Source organism: Salmo trutta, chromosome 6, assembly GCF_901001165.1.
Source record: "Salmo trutta chromosome 6, fSalTru1.1, whole genome shotgun sequence".
NCBI lineage: Eukaryota > Metazoa > Chordata > Actinopteri > Salmoniformes > Salmonidae > Salmo > Salmo trutta.
In genome coordinates, this window is record NC_042962.1 from 28,154,692 (window position 1) to 28,177,076 (window position 22,385).

The 22,385-nt window shown below is 45.2% G+C and overlaps 2 protein-coding genes across 12 annotated transcripts in view; one reads left to right on the top strand and one right to left on the bottom strand.

Annotated features, from left to right (window-relative positions):
* The window catches only part of cacnb2a (calcium channel, voltage-dependent, beta 2a), a 111,595-nt gene extending 104,505 nt beyond the window's left edge, over positions 1 to 7,090 (top strand). For all 5 annotated transcript variants that reach the window (XM_029756065.1, XM_029756067.1, XM_029756068.1 and 2 more), the window contains 3 exons: positions 1,618 to 1,713; positions 2,521 to 2,703; positions 4,688 to 7,090. In XM_029756065.1, coding sequence (XP_029611925.1) covers positions 1,618 to 1,713; positions 2,521 to 2,703; positions 4,688 to 5,455 — 1,047 coding nt within the window. In that variant the 3' untranslated portion in view covers positions 5,456 to 7,090. The remainder of the gene's footprint in view (positions 1 to 1,617; positions 1,714 to 2,520; positions 2,704 to 4,687) is intronic.
* A 5,091-nt stretch (positions 7,091 to 12,181) lies between these two features.
* On the bottom strand, positions 12,182 to 20,755 carry nsun6 (NOP2/Sun RNA methyltransferase 6). 7 transcript variants are annotated; one of them, XM_029756070.1, is made up of 12 exons: positions 20,703 to 20,755; positions 20,267 to 20,410; positions 19,163 to 19,318; positions 18,506 to 18,603; positions 16,298 to 16,404; positions 15,747 to 15,900; positions 15,361 to 15,442; positions 14,944 to 15,063; positions 14,090 to 14,234; positions 13,707 to 13,852; positions 13,135 to 13,260; positions 12,182 to 13,051 (listed from the first exon to the last, which is right to left on the bottom strand). In XM_029756070.1, exons 2-12 carry the CDS (start codon positions 20,351 to 20,353, stop codon positions 12,833 to 12,835), a joined length of 1,440 nt encoding a protein of 479 aa, XP_029611930.1. In that variant the 5' UTR covers positions 20,354 to 20,410; positions 20,703 to 20,755; the 3' UTR covers positions 12,182 to 12,832. The 7 variants fall into 7 exon arrangements, with proteins under 7 accessions (XP_029611930.1, XP_029611931.1, XP_029611937.1 ...); XM_029756071.1 differs by having other exon boundaries at positions 18,506 to 18,600; positions 20,267 to 20,734; XM_029756077.1 differs by lacking the exon at positions 20,267 to 20,410 and having other exon boundaries at positions 20,703 to 20,728.
* Positions 20,756 to 22,385: the final 1,630 nt, after the last annotated feature.

Sequence of the window (22,385 nt, forward strand, 5' to 3'; positions counted from 1 at the left end):
TCTTCTGACACCGCCTGGTATAGAGGTCCTGGATGGCAGGAAGCTTGGCCCCAGTGATGTACTAGGCCGTATGCACCACCCTCTGTAGTGCCTTGCAGTCAGAGGCCGAGCGGTTGCCATACCAGGCAGTGATGCAACCCATCAGGATGCTCTCGATGGTGCAGCTGTAAAACCTTTTGAGGATCTGAGGACCCATGCCAAATGTTTTCAGTCTCCTGAGGGGGAATAGGTTTTGTCGTGCCCTCTTCACGACTGTCTTGGTGTGCTTGGACCATGTTAGTTTGTTGGTGATGTGGACACCAAGGAACTTGAAGCTCTCAACCTGCTCCACTATAGCCCTGTCGATGAGAATGGGGAGGTGCTCGGACCTCCTTTTTCTGTAGTCCACAATCATCTCCTTTGTCTTGATCACGTTGAGGGAGAGGTTGTTGTCCTTGCACCACACTGTCAGGTCTCTGACCTCCTCTCTATAGGCTGTCTCATTGTTGTCGGTGATCAGGCCTACCACTGTTGTGTCATCATACTGAATCACAGGGTGCTAGCAGTTTGCCCCAGTGTATTACATGGTTATTATTCCAATACTAACCTTTATTTTCTAGTCATGTATTCAGCCAACCTTCCATCTCACACACAGTAATATACGGAAGTTTATTATTATAAAAAAGTACTACATTGTTCAAACAAGATACTAAGTAGTTCAAACAAGATCATTCCAAGTGATTTTTATTTTTGTTACCTTGGGCTTCAGGGCTTCCATAAATAATATGTGTAAGTGTGTAAAGGTAGATGCAGGGCAGGTAGAGACTGATCCCCTCCAGACAGTATGAAAGAAGTGAGTGACAGATTGATGAAGTAAACAGAGCTGAAGTGGAAGTCTCGTCCTGAGACTCCGTAAGAAGTAGTGAAGTAATCTCCTACTGGTTTATGGATGTCTATGGATGTCCCTGGTGCATTGGGGAGCCAATGGTGTATGGATGTGTCTTGTCACTGCTCATATCACCTTTTTCTTACTGAATGCCGTCCTGCTCTGGTTTTTAAATATGGCCTTTTTTAAAGCTCCGTCTACTCAGCTCGTCTAAATGGGAGAGAGTCAGGTGTGTGAGGCGACTGATTCATCACGCTGACCTTCAGTTGTCTGCAAATAACACAATAAAAAGCCTGCCATTTCGGTAACATAAAAAGGGGACGAAGGCGTAGCTGAAGATGTGTGAAATACGGCCGCTAAATCAAAGTGTTGTCGGTCTGAATCACATCTCGATGGGATAAACCGTCTGACACCTCTCGTCTCCTCTTTTCATCAACTACTGCTGCTGTGAATCAGTAGAATCGCCGTTCTACTGTGCTACTGATGTTGGATTGACGTTTCCACGTTGCTGCTACATCGGCGTTGACTTACGTTACAGTGCTGACGATGCTGTGATGCGTTGGAGTTGACATCGTTACGGTGTCTACGCGCTTTCATGTGACGGAGTTGACTCTGTCGCGGTGTCGACGATGCTTTCACGCGACGGCGTCGACATCGTTACGGTGTCGACGATGCTTTCACGTGACGGAGTTGAATTTGTGACGGTGCTGACAGCGTCATGACTCTCATGCCTCGCTCATATTTCCCCACAGGTTCTGCAGAGGCTCATCAAGTCCAGAGGGAAGTCCCAGGCCAAGCACCTCAACGTCCAGATGGTCGCTGCAGACAAACTGGCCCAGTGCCCTCCCGTGAGTATAGCCACGCCACTACCCAGAGGTCTCTGCTACCTGGATCACACCCGCCACACGCCACAGCTATTACAATCTGGGCATTTCAAGATACTGATTCTTTGTGCAGATTGGAGATTTGGGTGTCTGTGCATCAAGCCTCTATTGATACCCTAAAGGAGACTCTCAAGGGCTGAGAAGAACTTGAGAAGACACACACTCAAGTTGCTTGAGGTCTTATGTAAATCGTGCGCCGATGTTGATTTGCGTGGAGGTTTCTGAGCTGTGTGCGTATATCTCCCGTCAGGATTTTGCCGTTATATTAATAATACTGTTGTGGAACGCTTCAGAAAGCCTCATATCTCCTGCCAAATCTATTTCAGTCCTTCTGTGATCTTCTCTGATTTTCTTTTAGAATATGATCCCAAACATCACAGGCTTGTGAAAAAAATCCACCCTAATTTAATTCCAATAGCATCGCATCCCTGGTGGTATTTAGCTTTTAAGAGTCTCCCTGATCTGACTATTCTTGCCAAATGAATATTTAATGCTATTAAATTGGTTGTTTTGTCACTGACACAGTTTTAGTCTAAGTTTCTTAATCCAAGAAGTATGTCAGTTTCTTGTAAAAAAAAAAAAAGGTGCAAAGTCATTTGGAATCTATAAAATAAAGTATCTAAGAAAAAGTAGATCCTCTCTTATAAAGTTGTTATCCATCGTAGTATTGTTGACCCACACTAAGCTCATAGCTGTACTGTTTTGGGCCCATAAAAACACTAACACTACTGTTTTCCCCTCTGTTTATCTCTCTCCATCTCCCTCACTCAGGAGATGTTTGACATCATCCTGGATGAAAACCAACTGGAGGATGCGTGTGAGCACATGGCTGATTACCTGGAGGCCTACTGGAAGAGCACCCACCCTGCCAGCTGCAACCCCCCCAATCCGCTGCTGGCCAAGGTGGCCACGGCCGCCCTGCCCTCCAGCCCCGCTCCTGTTTCCAGCATGCAGGTACAGGTGCTAGCCAGGCTCCGGGCCATTGTGGGCGGCCTGCTCCGGAGCCCAGACTAGGAGGAGGGCAGGGAGACAAGTAGCTCACTTGCCATTAGCAGTCTGTACTGCCACAGAGTCAGCGCCATGACACACTGACCACGACAGGGAAGAGCAGGACAGAGAGATACAGAGATACAGTGAGAAGGAAAATGAAAGAGAGAGGAAGATGGGGAGGGGCTGAGGATGCAATGAGATGTAGAGAAACTAATAGGAAGAGGCATAGAGAGACGAGGGGTAACATGGCTGGTGGTGGGCCTGCTAACCATGACTGAACAAGATCATTAAGCCTTGAAATTACACCGACAAATCTGGAGCTTGTGTTTAGAATTGGTTTAACACGGCTGGTTGCTATCCTTTGAAAAAATGAATTCTTACAGGCAGAGGAATTTAGCATGACGCAGTTTTGTCAGTTTGAGAATAATTATCTATTTGAAGTGTCTGTATTTAACGGCAGCGAACAATTAGTTTGGGCCATTTGATTGATGCAGATCAGTTTCATGTGAATTTCAAATGTCCACGTCTTTTCTCCATCCCCATGCCTTGCTCCCCATTGGGAAATGAGGAGACCGAAACTCCTGACAATGAAAGTCCTTTTTAAACTCCTGGAAATGATTCTGATGAGTGAGGTTAACATGCCTGTGATTGTGGTGAGTGAGAGGTACTCAGTCAAAAGAGAGGTGTGGACTTCAGGTGTTAGTTTCCCATGGTGATTCAGCCTTGGTCCTGCAGACTTTGGGGTGCATCCCAAATGGCACCCTATTCCCTATGTAGTGCACTACTTTTGACCAGGGTTCATAGGGCTCTGGTCAAAAGTAGTGCACAATGTAGGGAATATGGTGCCATTTGAGACGCACATTTTAAAATAAACCAGTGTAAATCAATCCAGTTCAAACTAATATGATGACTTTTTGGGAAACTTTTCGTATTCTCCAAGACCACAGTCAACCTTCAAGGGTTGATCATTTCATTTCAACCTTTGAGTGTGCAGTGCAGTGCACATGTGGGTATTTGGACAAGTGTGAGTTTGAATTTCATGCATGTGGGTTTGCGTGTGTGGATTTGACATACTGTATGGATGTGGTTGGAGTGTGTGTTTGATTTGACATACTGTATGGATGTGGTTGGAGTGTGTGTTTGATGTGACATACTGTATGGATGTGGTTGAGTGTGTGTTTGATGTGACATACTGTATGGATGTGGTTGGAGTGTGTGTTTGATTTGACATACTGTATGGATGTGGTTGAGTGTGTGTTTGATGTGACATACTGTATGGATGTGGTTGGAGTGTGTGTTTGATGTGACATACTGTATGGATGTGGTTGGAGTGTGTGTTTAATGTGACATACTGTATGGATGTGGTTGAGTGTGTGTTTGATGTGACATACTGTATGGATGTGGTTGGAGTGTGTGTTTGATTTGACATACTGTATGGATGTGGTTGAGTGTGTGTTTGATGTGACATACTGTATGGATGTGGTTGGATTGTGTGTTTGATGTGACATACTGTATGGATGTGGTTGGAGTGTGTGTTTGATGTGACATACTGTATGGATGTGGTTGGAGTGTGTGTTTAATGTGACATACTGTATGGATGTGGTTGGATTGTGTGTTTGATGTGACATACTGTATGGATGTGGTTGGATTGTGTGTTTGATGTGACATACTGTATGGATGTGGTTGGAGTGTGTGTTTGATGTGACATACTGTATGGATGTGGTTGGCGTGTGTGTTTGATTTGACATACTGTATGGATGTGGTTGGAGTGTGTGTTTGATTTGCATTTGTTTGAGAGTGTGTGTTTGTATTTGATTTGATTTGTATATGGATACAATGCATTCAAAATCATAGGGGATAATCCCAAAAAGTGTTTTACTCTGCATAGGCGTGTTGGTGTGTCTAACTGTACTAATGGCCGTGTTGTGTGTTGTGTTGCTAACCCCAGGGCAGCGGGGCAGAGCAGAAAGCAGGGGACAAGGCAGGACAAGGTGTGGAGAGGAAGGGCTCCAGGGAGGACCACCACCATCACCACCACCACAGCCAGCATCAAAGCCAGGAGCAGCCAGACGGGGAGAGGGAGGAGGAGGAGGAGGAGGAGAGGCCCCTGAGGACAGAGTCTTCCAGGAGACCCCAGCACATCCACCACCGCTCCTCCTCCCAGCGGACTGAGCAGCACCACAACAACCACCACCACCATCATCATACTGGTGGCGGTGGTAGCCGGGGCAAGGGCCTCTCCCGGGGGGAGACACAGGACTCAGAGACTCCCGAGAGCCGGGAGAGCAGAGAAAGCAGAGACTCAGCCTACATAGAGCCCCGCACTCACCTCCTGCACCAGGAGGAAGAGGAAGAAGAGTTTGGAGAGGAGGAGTATGAGGAGGAGGGGCTGGGAGAGGGGGGGCACCCTCAGCAGGGGCGCTACGAGGCTCAGCCTCACCCCAGGGACCACAACCACCATCACCACCACCACCATCACCGTGGCGGCACTGGCGAGGAGGCGGACCACGGTACGACAGGACACCACCGCTCCAAGGAGCGCAACGAGCAGGACCACAACGAGCGCAACAAGCCGCGCGGTCACCAGCACCACCAACGACCGGCCCGCGACCACCACCAGTACTATGACCGGGACCGGGACAGGGAAGGGGAGGTGGCGCCCAAAAAGAGGGGCGACACAGGGGACTGGGCCAGAGACCCCTATATTCACCAGTGACAGCTCAGCCCCTAGACCACAAACCCCCTCACACACTGAGACAGTGGTACTGTAGGACTCACCCCCCTCTTTCCCAAACCATTCTGTTGTCCCATCTTGCTGCTATACTCTTAAGCCCCTGCATCCCCCGTTTATGTACGCTTCCTTTGTAAAGCCTGCTGCATCCTTAGCAACGGCAGTATTTTGATCATATATAGATATATATATATAAATGTGTGTATCAATACATAGACGTTGTCGTTTATGTGTGGATATGCATGGATCTTCTCAAATATGCATATTTTAAACCTGTGTTTGATAAAGCATGACACAACAGCAGAATTCTCTTCTGTACTGTGCTTTCTGTGATTAGCGTTTTTAAATTGTATTTCTATATTGTTTTTTTCTTACTGCCACTTGAACAATCATTTGTTCATTCAGACTACTGTTAGCGGTGACTGACTGAGAAGTGGGAAACCAGGTAAGGTTAAATGCTAAATATTTGCAATTGTTTTATTTTGGTTTAATTCAAATGTTCCTGTTTTCTTCCTTGCTTTTTTATTTTTATTCTGCTTTGTTCATTTTCGGTGTTTTGTCCTCTGACATTGGTTCCTCTGGTGTTGATGCTGCCTCTCCATTGGGGCACACCTTAGTCTTGCCTTACAAGACAAAAGAATAGTGACATGACTTGCTGTCTTACATTACAGTAACGTTGTTCTATTTATAAAGGGTCCAGAAACATTTTATAACATTGATACACACTCTGTTCAGCACTTTTAGCACAACATACTGTAGACTGATTCACATTGTTGGTGTCAGGTGTACAACGATTTGATATTTTAGGGTACAGTTATCGGGTCAAACCAATCCACTCACACACTAGGGGACTTTTATCTATGATGGTATGTCTTTTTAAGTTTGACCCTTTTCTAAGGACAGTTCCATGCACTTAGTACAGTCCAATTAGCTATGAATGTGCATTATGAGGTATTGTGAGAAATTTGCCAATTGTCCACTTTTTCTTTTGAAAATCAATCACAACCACTGAATGATATCAACTGGATGATAAAGGTAAGCCTTTCTGCTAAGCTACGGTGCTCAAGAAAAGTCGTAAGCCCCAAGTTATAATCAGAGCCATATATTTAGAGACGTTTTCTCTCTAAAATTATTTATTTTTAAATATATGACTCTGGTTATAACCTAGCACAGTTGAGGTTAGGGCCAACTCCGAACTTAGTTCAGGCTGCCCTCTGTAAGGTAAGGGAGTTTAGGTTATGTGCCCCAAATTGCACCCTATTCCCTATATGGTGCACTACTTTTGACCAGGGTGCACTATGTATGAAATAGCGTGCCATTTGGGATGCAACCCTAGGGTATTCTGTCCCTCTGTTTACATTACCACCAACCAACCAGTCCCCTAGAACAAGTCTTCGTTTTTTTATTTTAATTTTGCCTCAAATATTATGATTATAATGTACAATCCATTTATATGCTACTGTAGTAACACTACACATTTTTAAGAGTGTACATTTGTATGTACATATGTATAAATACAAAAAATAAACTTGGCAACAAAGGATTTATGTAGAGGACAAGAAAATCAACTGGTCTTAGATTTATTTGAAATGCGTTTCAGGAAATGCTGTCGCTTACATACCTGTGGTGTCTGTCTGTACTTTGTGTGTCGGTAACTGTGTCTAAAAGTCATCGCTTCCTCTGAGAATGACATTCATAGCTTGCGTTAGTACTCTGACCAGGAATGGCCCGCCAGGACATGGGAGAGATGAGAAGAGACAGAAGTGAAGGCGGCGGTCTGGTCTAAGAATAGAGTCCTCTGAAACCATCCTGAAACTCCCAGGTGGAACCAGCTGCCTCCGAGTCGCCATGACACCATGAACGTCAACAGCAGAGAGAGAAGGAGAGAAAGAAGGGACTGAGAGCGAGAGAGTGGACAGGTTTAAATAAGGCAGAGAGCAGTGTTTTACTTCCCACTGTCTCTCCAGAAATGGACTGGCCATAGGGCAGTTAGGGCGAACGCCAGATGGACTGGTCCATATTTAGCCCAGTGGGCTGGTCTAAATTGGGGGTTTTGCACAGAATTATCATTATTTGGCTAATAATGGGGTCCTTGAAGAAAAACATGGACCGTGTGTTAGAAATGCCCAGGCCAATTACTGGTCCCAATCAGTCCCTGCAGAGAGCAGTGTATTACTTCCCAACATTTCTCCTCAGGTCCCAGAAAATACACCAACCCGAGACATCTCTTAAAGCTGCATCTCAATTTTAGTGAATGGATAGTCCCTTTATCTTGTTACACTGCAGAGTACCTATACAACAAAAAGCAACCACTTATGCTGTTCCTGGGTCAGATTTAAACCACAGATAGTGGGGTCTTAGTGGCCTGTCAGTGGAGCCTTTTTAATCACATTTCTAGGGCCATCTAAAACACAGCTGATGTGGCTGCTGGTGAATTCTGATGGGGGGGGCAGCATGCCGTGTAATTTTCCCCCACCGTTCTGTTGATAGACTGATGCTATTCCTCCTCCCAGGAAGCCAGGGAAAGAGAGGTGAGCCGAGGTCATTGTGAAGGTCTGAGTTCTGACTCCAGCACGGGAAGTATGGGAGAGGGAGTGTGGCCTGTAAATTGAAGTCCATATAGGATATACAGTACCAGTCATAAGTTTAGACACACCTACTCATTCAGGGGTTTTTCTTTTTTTTGCCTATTTTCTACAGTGTAGAATAATAGTGAAGACATCAAAACTATGAAATAACACATTGAATCATGTAGTAACCAAAAAAGTGTTAAACTAATCAAAATATTTAATATTTTTGTTTCTTCAAAGTAACCATCCTTTGCCTTGACGGCTTTGCACACTCTTGGCATTCTCTCAACAAGCTTCACGAGGAATGCTTTTCCAACAGTCTTGAAGGAGTTCCCACATATGCTGAGCATTTGTTGGCTGCTTTTCCTTCACTCTGCGGTCCAACTCATCCCAAACCATGACAATTGGGTTGAAGTCAGGTGATTGTGGAGGCCAGGTCATCTGATGCAGCATTCCATCACTCTCCTTCTTGGTCAAATAACCCTTACACAGCCTGGAGGTGTGTTTTGGGTCCACCCCAGAGCTCGTGCTGCTAGGTGACCTAAACTGGGACATGCTTAACACCCCGGCCATCCTACAATCTGAACTTGATGCCCTCAATCTCACACAAATTATCAATGAACCCACCAGGTACAACCCCAAATCAGTAAACACAGGCACCCTCATAGATATCATCCTAACCAACTTGCCCTCCAAATATACCTCTGCTGTTTTCAAACGAGATCCCAGCAATCACTGCCTCATTGCCTGCATCCGTAACGGGTCTGCGGTCAAACGACCACCCCCCATCACTGTCAAACGCTCCCTAAAACACTTCAGCGAGCAGGCCTTTCTAATCGACCTGGCCCGGGTATACTGGAAGGATATTGACCTCATCTCGTCAGCAGAGGATGCCTGGTCATTCTTTAAAAGTGCCTTCCTCACCATTTTAAATAAGCATGCCCCTTTCAAAAAAAATTGAACCAGGAACGGATATAGCCCTTGGTTCTCTCCAGACCTTACTGCCCTTGACCAGCACAAAAACATCCTGTGGCGTTCTGCATTAGCATCGAATAGCCCCCGTGATATACATCTTTTCAGGGAAGTTAGGAACCAATATATGAAGAATAAGAGCACCTCCTCCCAGCTGCCCACTGCACTGAGGCTAGGAAACACTGTCATCACCGATAAATCCACTATAATTGAGAATATCAATTAGCATTTTTCTACGGCTGGCCATGCTTTCCACCTGGCTACCCCTACCCTGGTCAACAGCCCTGCACTCCCCAAGCCTCCCCCATTTCTCTTTCTCCCAAATCCAGATAGCTGATGTTCTTAAAGAGCTGCAAAATCTGGACCCCTACAAATCAGCCGGGCCAGACAATCTGGACCCTCTCTTTTTAAAATTATCTGCCGAAATTGTTGCAACCCCTATTACTAGCCTGTTCAACCTCTCTTTCGTATCGCCTGAGATTCCCAAAGATTGGAAAGCTGCTGCGGTCATCCCCCTCTTCAAAGGGGGAGACACTCTAGACCCAAACTGCTACAGACCTATATCTATCCTACCCTGCCTTTCTAAGGTCTTCGAAAACCAAGTTAACAATCAGATCACCGACCATTTCGAATCCCACCGTACCTTCTCCGCTATGCAATCTGGTTTCAGAGCTGGTCATGGGTGAACCTCAGCCACGCTCAAGGTCCTAAACGATATCTTAACTGCCATCGATAAGAGACATTACTGTGCAGCCGTATTCATCGACCTGGCCAAGGCTTTCGACTCTGTCAATCACCACATTCTTATTGGCAGACTCAACAGCCTTGGTTTCTCAAATGATTGCCTCGCCTGGTTAACCAACTACTTCCTTGATAGAGTTCAGTGTGTCAAATCGGAGGGCCTGTTGTCCGAACCTCTGGCAGTCTCTATGGGGGTGCCACAGGGTTCAATTCTCGGGCCGACTCTTTTCTCTGTGTACATCAATGATGTCGCTCTTGCTGCTGGTGATTCTCTGATCCACCTCGACGCAGACGACACCATTCTGTATACTTCTGGCCCTTCTTTGGACACTGTGTTAACTAACCTCCAGACAAGCTTCAATGCCATACAACTCTCCCTCCGTGGCCTCCAACTGCTCTTAAACGCAAGTAAAACTAAATGCATGCTATTCAATCAATCACTGCCCGCACCTGCCCGCCCGTCCAGCATCACTACTCTGGACGGTTCTGACTTAGAATATGTGAACAACTACAAATACCTAGGTGTCTGGTTAGACTGTAAACTCTCCTTCCAGACTCACATTAAGCACCTCCAATCCAAAATTAAATCTAGAATCGGCTTCCTATTTCGCAACAAAGCATCCTTCACTCATGCTGCCAAACATACCCTCGTAAAACTGACCATTTTACTGATCCTCGACTTCGGTGATGTCATTTATAAAATAGCCTCCAACACTCTACTCAACAAATTGGATGCAGTCTATCACAGTGCCATCCGTTTTGTCACCAAAGCCCCATATATTACCCACCACTGCGACCTGTACGCTCTCGTTGGCTGGCCATCGCTTCATACTCGTCGCCAAACCCACTGGCTCCAGGTCATCTACAAGTCTCTGCTAGGTAAAGCCCCGCCTTATCTCAGCTCACTGGTCACCATAGCAACACCTAACATTAGCACGTGCTCCAGCAGGTATATCTCACTGGTCACCCCCAAAGCCAATTCCTCGTTTGGCCGCATTTCCTTCCAGTTCTCTGCTGCCAATGACTGGAACGAACTGCAAAAATCACTGAAGCTGGAGACTCATATCTCCCTCACTAGCTTTAAGCACCAGCTGTCAGAGCAGCTCACAGATCACTGCACCTGTACATAGCCCATCTATAAACAGCCCACCCAACTACCTCATCTCCATACTGTATTTATTTACTTATCTTGCTCCTTTGCACCCCAGTATCTCTACTTGCACATTGATCTTCTGCACATCTACCATTCCTGTGTTTAATTGCTATATTGTAATTACTTCGCCACCATGGACTATTTATTGCCTTTCCTCCCTTAGCTCATTTGCACTCACTGTATACATACTTTTTTCCCCTACTGTATTATTGACTGTATGTTTGTTTATTCCATGTGTAACTCTGTGTTGTTGAACTGCTGTGCTTTATCTTGGCCAGGTCGCAGTTGCAAACGAGAACTTGTTCTCTACTAGCCTACCTGGTTAAATAAAGGTGAAATAAAAAATACAAATTGTCCGGTTAAAAAACAAATTATAGTCCCACTAAGCGCAAACCAGATGGGATGGTGTATTGCTGCAGAATGCTGTGGTAGCCATGCTGGTTGTGTGCCTTGAAGTCAAAATAAATCACTGAAAGTGCCACCAGCAAAGCAACCCCACACCATCACACCTCCTCCATGCTTCACGGTGGGAACCACACATGCCGAGATCATCCGTTCACCTACCCTCACAAAGACACGGCGGTTGGAACCAAAAATCTCAAATTTGGACTCATCAGACCAAAGGACAGATTTCCACTGGTCTAATGTCCATTGCTCGTGTTTCTTGGCCCAAGCAAGTTTATTTTTCTTAGTGGTGTCCTTTAGTAGTGGTTTCTTTGCAGCAACTCGAACCATAAAGGCCTGATTCACGCAGTCTCCTCTGAACAGTTGATGTTGAGATGTGTCTGTTACATAAACTCTGTGAAGCATTTATTTGGGCTGCAATCTGAGGTGCAGTTAACTAATGAACTTATCCTCTGCAGCAGAGGTAACTCTGGGTCTTCCTTTCCTGTGGCGGTCCTCATGAGAGCCAGTTTCATCATAGTGCTTGATGGTATTTGCTTTCAAAGTTCTTGACATTTTCCAGATTGACTGACCTTCATGTCTTAAAGTAATGATGGACTGTCGTTTCTCTTTGCTTATTTAAGGTGTTCTTGCCATAATATGGACTTGATCTTTTACCAAATAGGGCTATCTTCTGTATACCTCCCCTACGTTGTCACAACACAACTGATTGGCTCAAATGCATTGAGAAGGAAAGAAATTCCACAAATTAACTTTTAACAAAACACACCTGTTAACTCAAATGCATTCCAGGTGACTACCTTATAAATGTTTTGATACGGCAAGCAATATGGTGATGTTTATACACAAATATTTAATGAGGAAGTAGTAAAGAAGAAATATGCTAATATACATATTTAGTTCATTTTCAATTTATTTGAGAGAAAAGGGGATAAGTAAAGGAACCAAATCTGTTGAATGTAGAGAGAGCATAACCTGAGGAATAGCTGTGTGATGCCATCTTGTTCGTGTAAAAATAACCATACCGGTTCCTTGTTTTTAAAACGCTAACTAAAAGGCAGTAAATTGTTAATACCTCGTGACCTCTTTCAGCACGCTACTTCCTGATCTACGCTCCCAGAGCCAGCAAATCCGCTGTCACCAGGGCAGCTGTGTCGTCACTGTTGTCATGGCGACGGGGCGAACGGCAGCAGAACTGCATTTGCCGGTACTCATCCGCCCTACGCATTTTCTCCCTTACTCGCCCATAAATGTTTTTCATCTTGCTCAATCCCTCCCTCCCTCCCTCCCCTCTCTGTTTATACAAGTCATCCCTATATGGGCCAGTGTTTTAGTAGGCAGCCAGGCAGGCACAGAGGTGGATGTTATAAACCGCACAGGGAGTGTGTGTTCTAAATGCTCTCCTGCCTGAGTACAGTGAGAGGTGTAAACACCATTATTCCTCTCTGCAGGCCCTGTGTGAAGGCAGGGAGAACAGCTCGGTTCTAACCAGTTGGGGAGGGTACTGCTAGTCTAGTCCTGTCAGCTCTTCAGGAACTTGGCAATGAAGAAGCCGATAGTGTCCTTGTTGGCTCGGTGTGCGAGGGAGGTTGGGGACTCTGGCTGTTCTGTGGGGCTGTCACCCTCTCCCCTGGCCTCGGCCACGCTCCAGCCCAACTCAGGACTGAACCTCTGGAGGAGACGCAGCTGCTCAGGTGACAGGCCAGCTCCCAGCATGCCCTCTGCTCCGATGTGGGGCTCCTGAGAGAGAGACACATTAGTTAGTATTTTTGTGTGTGTACGTTTGTTACCTGAGGCTGTGTGTGCATGTGTGTGTGCGCTACCTGAGGCTGTAGTGTGAGGCAGGGGAAGGTGTTAAGGGCCCAGGCCACCTGCTCCTCGTTCTCTGCCAGAGTCACAGTGCAGGTGCTGTACACCAGGACCCCACCTCTCTTCAGGAGCCGTACCGCCTGCCAATTATACACACACACACACTAAGGTCACACTCACAGTAAGCACTCTTTAACATGCCCTCATCGCTCAATAGATAGACACTGCATTGTCAAAACGCCTGTGCAGCTATGTACACACACACACACACACATTTACCTTACTGCGGTCTCTCCAGAGCCTAGATATTAAATGGCCTTAAGGAAACTCCAGTGGACACTGATGGAGCGCTTTGTGCCGCTGGGATAAGTGATGTGCTCACTATTGGACCCTAATCTCCCCACAGTAATCCATCTGCCGGCTATACTTAAGCTTTTCATCAGAGTATATCGGAGCCCAGAGCTCTAGAACAATCAAGCTTGGCCACACTGTCCTCTACTGGTCAGCACTGGTCAAGGCCAGTGTTATGCGAGGCAAGTGTGCTCGAGCGGGCATGCATGCGTCTGTGTGTGTGTGTGCGACGCACTGTGTGGAAGAGCTTGCGCTGTAGAGGCTGGTAGGAGCAGATCTCCTTCAGGTTCCAGGTACAGGCCATGCTGGGTCTCTGGCCTAGACCGCTACACGGAGCATCCAGCAACACCCGGTCAAAACTCTGTGGCGGGAAGGGTGGACCTGAAAACAGGGTGACATGAAAGTATCCAGGTCTCTGAGTTAGTAACCATCCTAGCCAACCATATAGAGAGGTGAAAATAACAATGAAATCGTCAGTGGTGTCCATGCCGGCGTTCTAAACGGCACTCGATTACCTATAGTGCACTACTTTTGACTAGGCCCTGGTCAAAAGTAGTGCACTACGTAGGGAATTAGGGTGCCATTTGGGATGTGCATCCCATCAGTCACATTCCGTACCCTCGGTGTCCTGGGCCTGGTCAGTGCACACAGCCTTGATGCTATTGAAGCAGTGGGCTTTGATGCAGTCCAGATGCAGCGCTTTGGCGTTCTGAAGGATGCGCTCCACCTTGCCTCTGATCTTATCCAGGGCCACTACCTCTCCCTGCAAGGGACAAACCAAGTGAGCAGCAAAGGCAAAAACAACATTCCAGGTAGCAGTGGGGAAAAGAGCCCAGCCTTGCACAACAGCTCCACCTTGTGGAGAAGTAGATGTAATGTCCAAATGGAAACTTAAAGGGCCATTTTACTCATAAATTAAAGTTTTGTTTTTCAATTATTTGGGGTGGAGCCATATAGCTGGATCTATACAACTGATGTAATGGGACGTGGTTTCATCTGGACATTAGACCACTTTACATCTCACAAACTTTGACCTGAAAGTGTAATATCCCTTTAAAGCTGCAATATGTAACTTTTTGGGTGACCCAACCAAATTCACATAGAAATGTGAGTTCTAGATCTGTCATTCCCATGGAAAGAAAGTCTAAGAAGCGGTAGATCTGTCCTACGTGCGCTATTTCTATGCTTCCCGTTCTTAAGTTTAGTTTTTTGTGTCTTTTACTTTCGGTTTTGTACACCAGCTTCAAACAGCTGAAAATACAATAGTTTTGGTTATGGAAAATCTATTTCACAGCGGTTTAGATGGTACAATGATTCTCTACACTATACTCGCTTGTTTTATCACATAATCTGAAATTGGGCTAACTAAGAATTTTAGCAACCAGGAAATTGTGGAACGATTTCTGCATATTGCACCTTTAACTTCAAGGTCTTCAAAGCCCAGCAGAGCCCCCACCCCTACACTCTCTCACCTGTCCCCCCATCAGGGCAGCGATATGGCAGGTCTTCCCCCCGGGAGCGGCACACATATCCAGGATGCGCTCTCCAGGACGGGGCCCCAGCACGTGACCCACCACCACCGATGGGAGGTTCTAGAGTCATAGAAAGAGACGGGGAAAACAGCTCAGAGTATGAGTGCTAATCTAGGATAAATGTTGCTGCTCAGATCATAACGAATAAGATTTTACAGAGAGGGTGGGGACCTAGCACTTTGTGGATACAGGCCCAGTCCCCAACGTCCATGTGATCTTATTTGTTATGATCAAAACGGATTCTAAATCAGCGCTCCGTCTCCGAGATTCTTGAGACACGAGATGCCCCTGATTACGACCGTTGATCCAGAGAATCTACTGCCGTCGCAAAAAAAAAAACTTCTGTTCAAGAGGTACCTGTAGGAACGCCAGACTGGGCAGTACCCCATCGAAGGAGGGGCTCTGGTACAGGGGCTCTACCATCCGAATGCCAACACCCCTATACGGGAAGAGAACAGTGACATTACTGCAAAATATATTCAACCCTGAGCATGTCTTACAGCTTAGCGTATGCTTTTTACTAGGACTAAATCTTTCTGAGCATTGATATTGAGTATGTGCGCATGCTTCATTCAATGAGGCTTGATCTGTATTAAAACTTTACTCCAATAGCAACCATGCTATTACCACTTTATGATGTGCTATAAAGTGCTAGCCAAATAGCAGCCTCATAACAGGCGAGTGTAACGCTGCCCTGAGAGAATTTTGTTATAGAGATTCGAGACCTAAGCGTCTCTACCTACTTGACTGGTTCGTCTGAGCAGAAGATGTTGGAGCGGTCCATTTCAGCGACTCCATTTCCCACAAACACTCTCTTTCCCTTAAAGTCCTTGTTCCCCCGTGTGCACTTCCCCTCCAGGTCCGAGAACACAGACACCGCATCTCCTGTCTTCATGACTGAAACAGACAGCAAATGATCAGGCAACAGGTTTACGAGTTAATACTCTTTTTACAGTTCTAACACAATCATCTGGAGCAAAGGCAACTTGTTTCACAACATTGATATGTACACCACGTCCCCTGTCTTCATGACTAAGACCAAACACGCCACTATTATTGTACCTCCAGTCCAGGCTATAATGTTCATTCCCAAAACTATTGTTTCACTAGACTGCTGATAACAGTTCTAACGTAATCACCTGTTGTGAACGCAACTAGTATCCCTTCAAATGATTGAAGAAGAACTCAAGGGTCTACCAAATCGTTACGGTCAAAGGTTCCAATGGCATCTAAGGAAGTGAAGAAAGAGGGTGCCGTCCTTGGCTTGTAGTTGGAGTGCATGAAGACCTCTTACACTTGGGTGTGGCGAGGATCCCTGGGGCGAAGACGTGCGCTCCCCTCAGAACAGCACTGCCACACTGAGCGCCTACTATGACCTCAGAGCTGAGCTGGACCACAGGCCTGACCGCAAAGTAAGAGGGTGGTAAAACACATTCACATGCCGCTTATTTGCTCTGGTTACGTCCCAAATGGCACCCTATTCCCTATGTGGTGCGCTATTTTTGACCAGAGTCCATAGGGGGAAAGGGTGCAATTTGGGATGCAGAATAGCTCTCTTTCACACACACGGGTGATGAGGTGATGAACAGTGCTAAAGATCAGAGGTACCACTTATATGCTGTCATCACACACATACATATCAATAGTAGCAAAGGACAAATTCTTGGAAAGATTAAGAGCAGAAGAGAAAGTTGCCTTATGTCATTGCTAGCAATTGTTGGTTTATGCGGGGCTTTCTTTGCGTCTTTAAGTTCTGTTGTTGATTTGGTTACATAGTAGAATGTCAAACCCAATGTGCATAGTGTTTTTGCATAGCGAGTTAAGTTAAGAAACCTGTTATTTCAACTGTAATTTTATGAAATCATGTGTAGTTGTGGCCATGGTGGGAGTGATTTTGGAGAGGGCTTGGGATTTTTCTAAGCTCTGGTCCAGGAAGGCTCAGAGTCAGAAAGCTGCATGCAAAGTCCTGGACAAGGGCTTTCGATTTTTACATCGGTAAAGAGTGTTTTTCCCTCTTACCTTTGTGGAGTGGACTCTTACACTACATGACCAAAAGTATGTGGACACCTGTTCGTCAAACATCTCATTTCAAAATCATGGGCATTAACATGGAGTTGGTCCCCCCTTTGCTGCTATAACAGCTTCCACTCTTCTGGGAAGGCTTTCCAATAGAGGTTGGAAAATTGCTGCAGGGACTTGCTTCCTCTCAGCCACAAGAGCATTAGTGAGGTCAGGCACTAATGTTGGGCGATTAAGCCTGGCTCGCAGTCGGCGTTCCAATTCATCCCAAAGGTGTTCGATGGGGTTGAGGTCTTGGCTCTGTGTAGGCCAGTCAATTTCTTCCACACCGATCCTGACAAATCATTTCTGTATGGACCTCGCTTTGTGCACGGGGGCATTGTCATGCTGAAACAGGAAAGGGCCTTCCCCAAACTGTTGCCACAAAGTTGGAAGCACAGAATCGTCTAGAATGTCATTGTATGCTGCAGCGTTAAGATTTCCCTTCACTGTAATTAAAGGGCCTACTCCGAACCATGAAAAACAGCCCCAGACCATTATCCCTCCTCCACCAAACTTTACAGTTGGAACTATGCATTAGGTCAGGTAGTGTTCTCCTGGCATCCGCCAAAACCAGATTTGTCTGTCGGACTGCCAGATGGTGAAGTGTGATTCATCATTCCAGAGAACGTGTTTCACTGCTCCAGAGTCCAATGACGGTGAGCATTACACCACTCCAGCCGACGCTTAGCATTGCGCACAGTGATCTTAGGCTTGTGTGCGGCTGCTCGGCCAAGGAAACCCATTTCATGATGCTCCCGACGAACAGTTCTGGTGCTGATGTTGCTTCCAGAGGTAGTTTGGAACTCGGTGAGTGTTGCAACTGAGGACAGATGATTTTTAGGTGCTACATGCTTCAGCACACGGCAGTCCCGTTCTGTGAGCTTGTGTGGCCTACAACTTCGCGGCTGAGCCGTTGTTGCTCCTAGACGATTTCACTTGGCAATAACAGCACTTACAGTTGACCGGGGCAACTCTAGCATGGCAGAAATTTGACGAACTGACTTGTTGGAAAGATGGTATCCTATGACGGTGCCACGTTGAATGTCACTGAGCTCTTCCGTAAGGCCATTTTACTGCCAATGTTTGACTACGGAGATTGCATGGCTGTGTGCTCAATTTTATACACCTGTCAGCAACGGGTGTGGCTGAAATAGCCAAATCCACGAATTCAAAGTGGTGTACACATACTTTGTATATAAAGCTGTCATCAAGGCAAAGGGTGGCTACTTTGAAGAATCTCAAATATATTTTGATTTGTTTAACAGTTAATACATGATTCCATATGTGTATTATATGTTATTTCATAGTTTTGATGTCTTCACTATTATTCAACAATGTAGAAAATAGTCAAAAAAAAAAAAAAACCTGGAATGAGTAGGTGTGTCCAAACTTTTCACTGGTACTGTATTTGGCGGACATTTTGCAGGCATTCCTGACATACCTAGGCCCGATGACAGGAAGAAGCAGCACATCTGGAATGTGCGGGTGGGGGAGAATAGTAATGGAAATGTCTTCAGACTGTGAGTCACACTTCTGCTGCTGCAAGAACAGAGGTAGCAGGGTTAGAAGAGCTTGCACTGAGGCGTCAACACACAGAAAACAGTGTTGAAAGTCATAAATGTATACACACACACACAGTCAGACATAAACGCTCTTACACAGCATACCCACCCGGGACAAAAAAAACCTTTAGCAATAAAAAAAAAAACAATTTAAGTAGTTAAGTTTTCGGGCAACACTGCTCCATAGACATGTCCACTATGGCTGTGTCCTGATTCTCCACCCTTTTCCTAAAGTGTGCATTTGCACCCTGTCATGTATTTAAAAGCATTTGGATTGGTGTAAGCATTGGCTGGAGGGAGTTTCCTCCATTGTTAAATCCATGACTGCTGATGTAAAAAGGGTTGATTAATTGATGACGGAGAGTGAGCAACTGTGCAAGTGCACACTTCGGTAGAAGGGAATAAACTCAGTCCATCTGTCTCTCACACTATAGCCTAGAAGGAGCCTTGAACTTAAGCACATTTCAGTTAACATACTACAGTGAATGAATCCCACCCCCACAAGCCAGCAACACAGAAAGCAGACTGCCCCCCACCTGTTTGAGTTCCTCCCCAAGCCTGTGTTGGATCTCCTCCAGGGAAGCCAGGTGAGTGCTGGCTCGCACACAGGTCAAGGCAGGCGGGTGGGACAGGCAGGACAGCAGCCTCTGGAACCTCTGCTCTGCCTCTCCTTGACTCACTGCAGCCAGCACCTGCACGCAAACATAGGACAGGGGGTGTCAGGTTCGAGTAGCTGAACATTACTTCTCTATTTAAAACAGATCATTTTTGGGTGACACTTGAACTTCTGGGCCAATATTCATGAAGCATCTCAGAGTAGAACTAGGATCAGGGCCTCCCTTTCCATAACATTTGGATTCATTATTATCTAAAAGGCCAAACTGATCCTAGATCAGCAATGCTACTCTGAGAAGCAGGAGAAATACATGCCCAGATAGCTCTACATAACTTGATGAGATCTGATAATGTGCAAGAAAAACCTTATTGGTGTCATTTAGGAACAATAAAGTTGCATCTAGTAGAAGTCAACCAACGTCTTGTTTGAACAAGAACATAAATGTAGTCACTGTCAAAACAATGAACACAAACACATGAATTAATCCCCCCCCAGCCAAACCCTCCCCTAACCCGGACGACGCTGGGCCAATTGTGCGCCGCCCTATGGGACTCTCGATCACGTCCGGTTGTGACACAGCCTGGGAACGAACCACGGTCTGTAGTGACGCCTCTAGCAGTGCGTTAAACCGCTGCACCACTCGGGAGGCAATTGCTTTAAATGGTACTGGGTTGCACAAAAACAGTCCGTGGGAAGCCAGAAATTAAATACAATTCCATTTCAACTTTCCTGCCGATGGGCAGGACAGTTGATCATTATGAGAGAAAATATCTAAAGGATCAAATTATTAAACAGACTTTCCAAACTTGGGTCTGTTAAATACCCCACTTCCTCTCTGCTTACCTCATGTCAAAATAAACGTCCCACACAAGTTATTCCTTTTGTGTCCACATATGGCGCATGTGCAGGACTTTTATTTTGACATGATGTAAGCAGAGAGGAAGTGGGTCTGCTTGGAAACTCTTTAATAACAGAACTCTTTAGATATCCTTATGTGTGTGTGTAGCAGGTAAGGGAACCCCACCTCCTTGTTTATGAAGACATTCCTCAAGTAATCATGAACTTCTGGCTTCAAAGCAATTCTTGGGAAAATTGACATTTCTTCTGGCATTGGTTATGGCAATTTGAAGATGGAAAAAAAATACACCTTTTCCGCCTGAGATGTAACCTAGGTTATTACATAAAGAGAAATTAATGTTATTGTTAATTACTGCATCCATTCCCTTGAAATTGTCAGTATCTGACCATTATAACGGGAGACCTGGGAGCGAAGAGGCTAGTGGTATTGTCGGTGATATGAAGACATCAAACGCATAAGCTTCTTTGCGATTCCATTATCTAGCATGTTGTTTGCATGAACTATTGATTCAAAGTACGTTTGTGTGCATAATGTAAAGGTGCAAATTCTAAGCGAAAAGCGTTTTACAAGTCAGTTTTGAATCAGTTTCCATGCTACTCACGTTACATTTTTGGGTGAAGGATCTTCGTAGGGCATTTCCTCATATGTCATTAACATGCGTCTGTATCGTAATGTTGGGAGTTGTAGTTCCTTTTGGGGCAATCTAATTGGAGCAGTTTTCTCATTCTTTAGATACTGTACTGCATGTTGTTCTATATCCATGTTGCTATTGACACACACATTTCAGTTCAACGATAATTCCGAGATTTTGTAAATATGTTTTGAGTTTATGTACATTAATCAAACATTAATCAACTCACATGTGATAGTCACTTTCAGATTATTATTACATACTCATAAATAGTATCTATAAAATGTGACATCTAAAACTACACCAGACAACAGATTTGGGATGCTTCTTTGTTTATTTTTTATTTTTTTGAGGACACCATTTTTCAGCTCTAATTTACTTCACTTAAACTAAGATTAATACTAAGATTAAAATCCTAACTACATCCAGGACACTGATGTGAAGTGTGTTTTCAATCATATTACATTTTAAGGGGGGGGGGGCAAAACTGTTGTTTCTGCTTAGAACTGTCATTGGTATTCCTGTGTCAGCAGAATTTTTGTAATTTTTTATTTAGCCTTTATTTAACTAGGCAAGTCAGTTAAGAACAAATTCTTATTTACAATGACGACCTACCCCGGCCAAACCCGGACGACACTGGGCCAATTGTGCGCCACCCTATGGGACTCCCAATCACAGCCAGATGTGAGACAGCCTGGAATCTAACCAGGGACTGTAGTGACGCCTCTTACACTGAGATGCAGTGCCTTAGACCGCTGCGCCACTCGGGAGACACTGAAAGGCGAAAGTAATATGCTGTAAAGGGGTCGATTGGAATTCACTCCCCTCGAGTACCATCTCTCTTCAAGCCCTTGCAGCAGAGGAGGTCAGAACTGGTCTCAACGGTGTCTTTCTGAAGGTCTCTTCCTGTTGGAGTTTCCTTACAGTTCTGCTGTTCTCTTCAAGCTCAGTACTAGAACAGTGGTAGCTGGCTCAGTGCAGTCTAGGGGAACATAAAGTTGTTATTCTATGGAGAGTTTCTGTATCCTCCCTTTGTCAACATCAGCTCAAAGGCGAAGGTAAGATGTTGAATAAAAACCATATTTTCTCTCATCAGAGTAGCAAAATCTCCAAGCATTATCCCTGTTACAATCTCTCTTCAAGCCCTTGCAGCACAAAAAGAGGGTCAGAACTCAGCGGTGTTTTGATGGTCCTATCTAGAATTGGAGTGTCCCTTCATGTTCTGCAAAATTGTTCCCTGAAGAGCTGCTTTGAATTTCAGTCCTCATTCCCAGTTGGTTGCCCAGATCAAATGTGATAACAGGTGATTTTTGGTGTCCTCTTCTTCCTTCTCCTTTTTTCTCGATGCTGTCCTTGGCTAATCCCATTGGAGGAGGGTTTGGTTTTGAACACTAAAGAATTTTAAGACCCAATTGTCCAGTTAAGTACCATAAAAGGGGATGTTGTTTTGGTACTAACAGCTACTAATTCCAAATTATCAAAATCTCTCCCCACTCCTACCCTCCTCAATTGTCTTACATTGCTATAGAACCTGCAAAAAAAAATTTAGTAACAAACAACAGGGGGCAGTTAGAGAATGGAGAAGATTTTGTGAAAGATCTGATAGGTATGACATAAAGTATGTGATATGACATTGCTTGATGACACAGTAAT

Coding starts and splice junctions, on each gene's coding strand:
- nsun6 (XM_029756070.1), bottom strand. CDS start 20,353: ATGCCAGAAGAAATGTCAATTTTCCCAAGAATTGCTTTGAAGCCAGAA. Junction 13,853..14,089: donor CCAGGCCCAGGACACCGAGG/GTACGGAATGTG, acceptor CCCTGTTTTCAG/GTCCACCCTTCCCGCCACAG. Junction 13,261..13,706: donor AGCGCAAGCTCTTCCACACA/GTGCGTCGCACA, acceptor TATAATTGGCAG/GCGGTACGGCTCCTGAAGAG.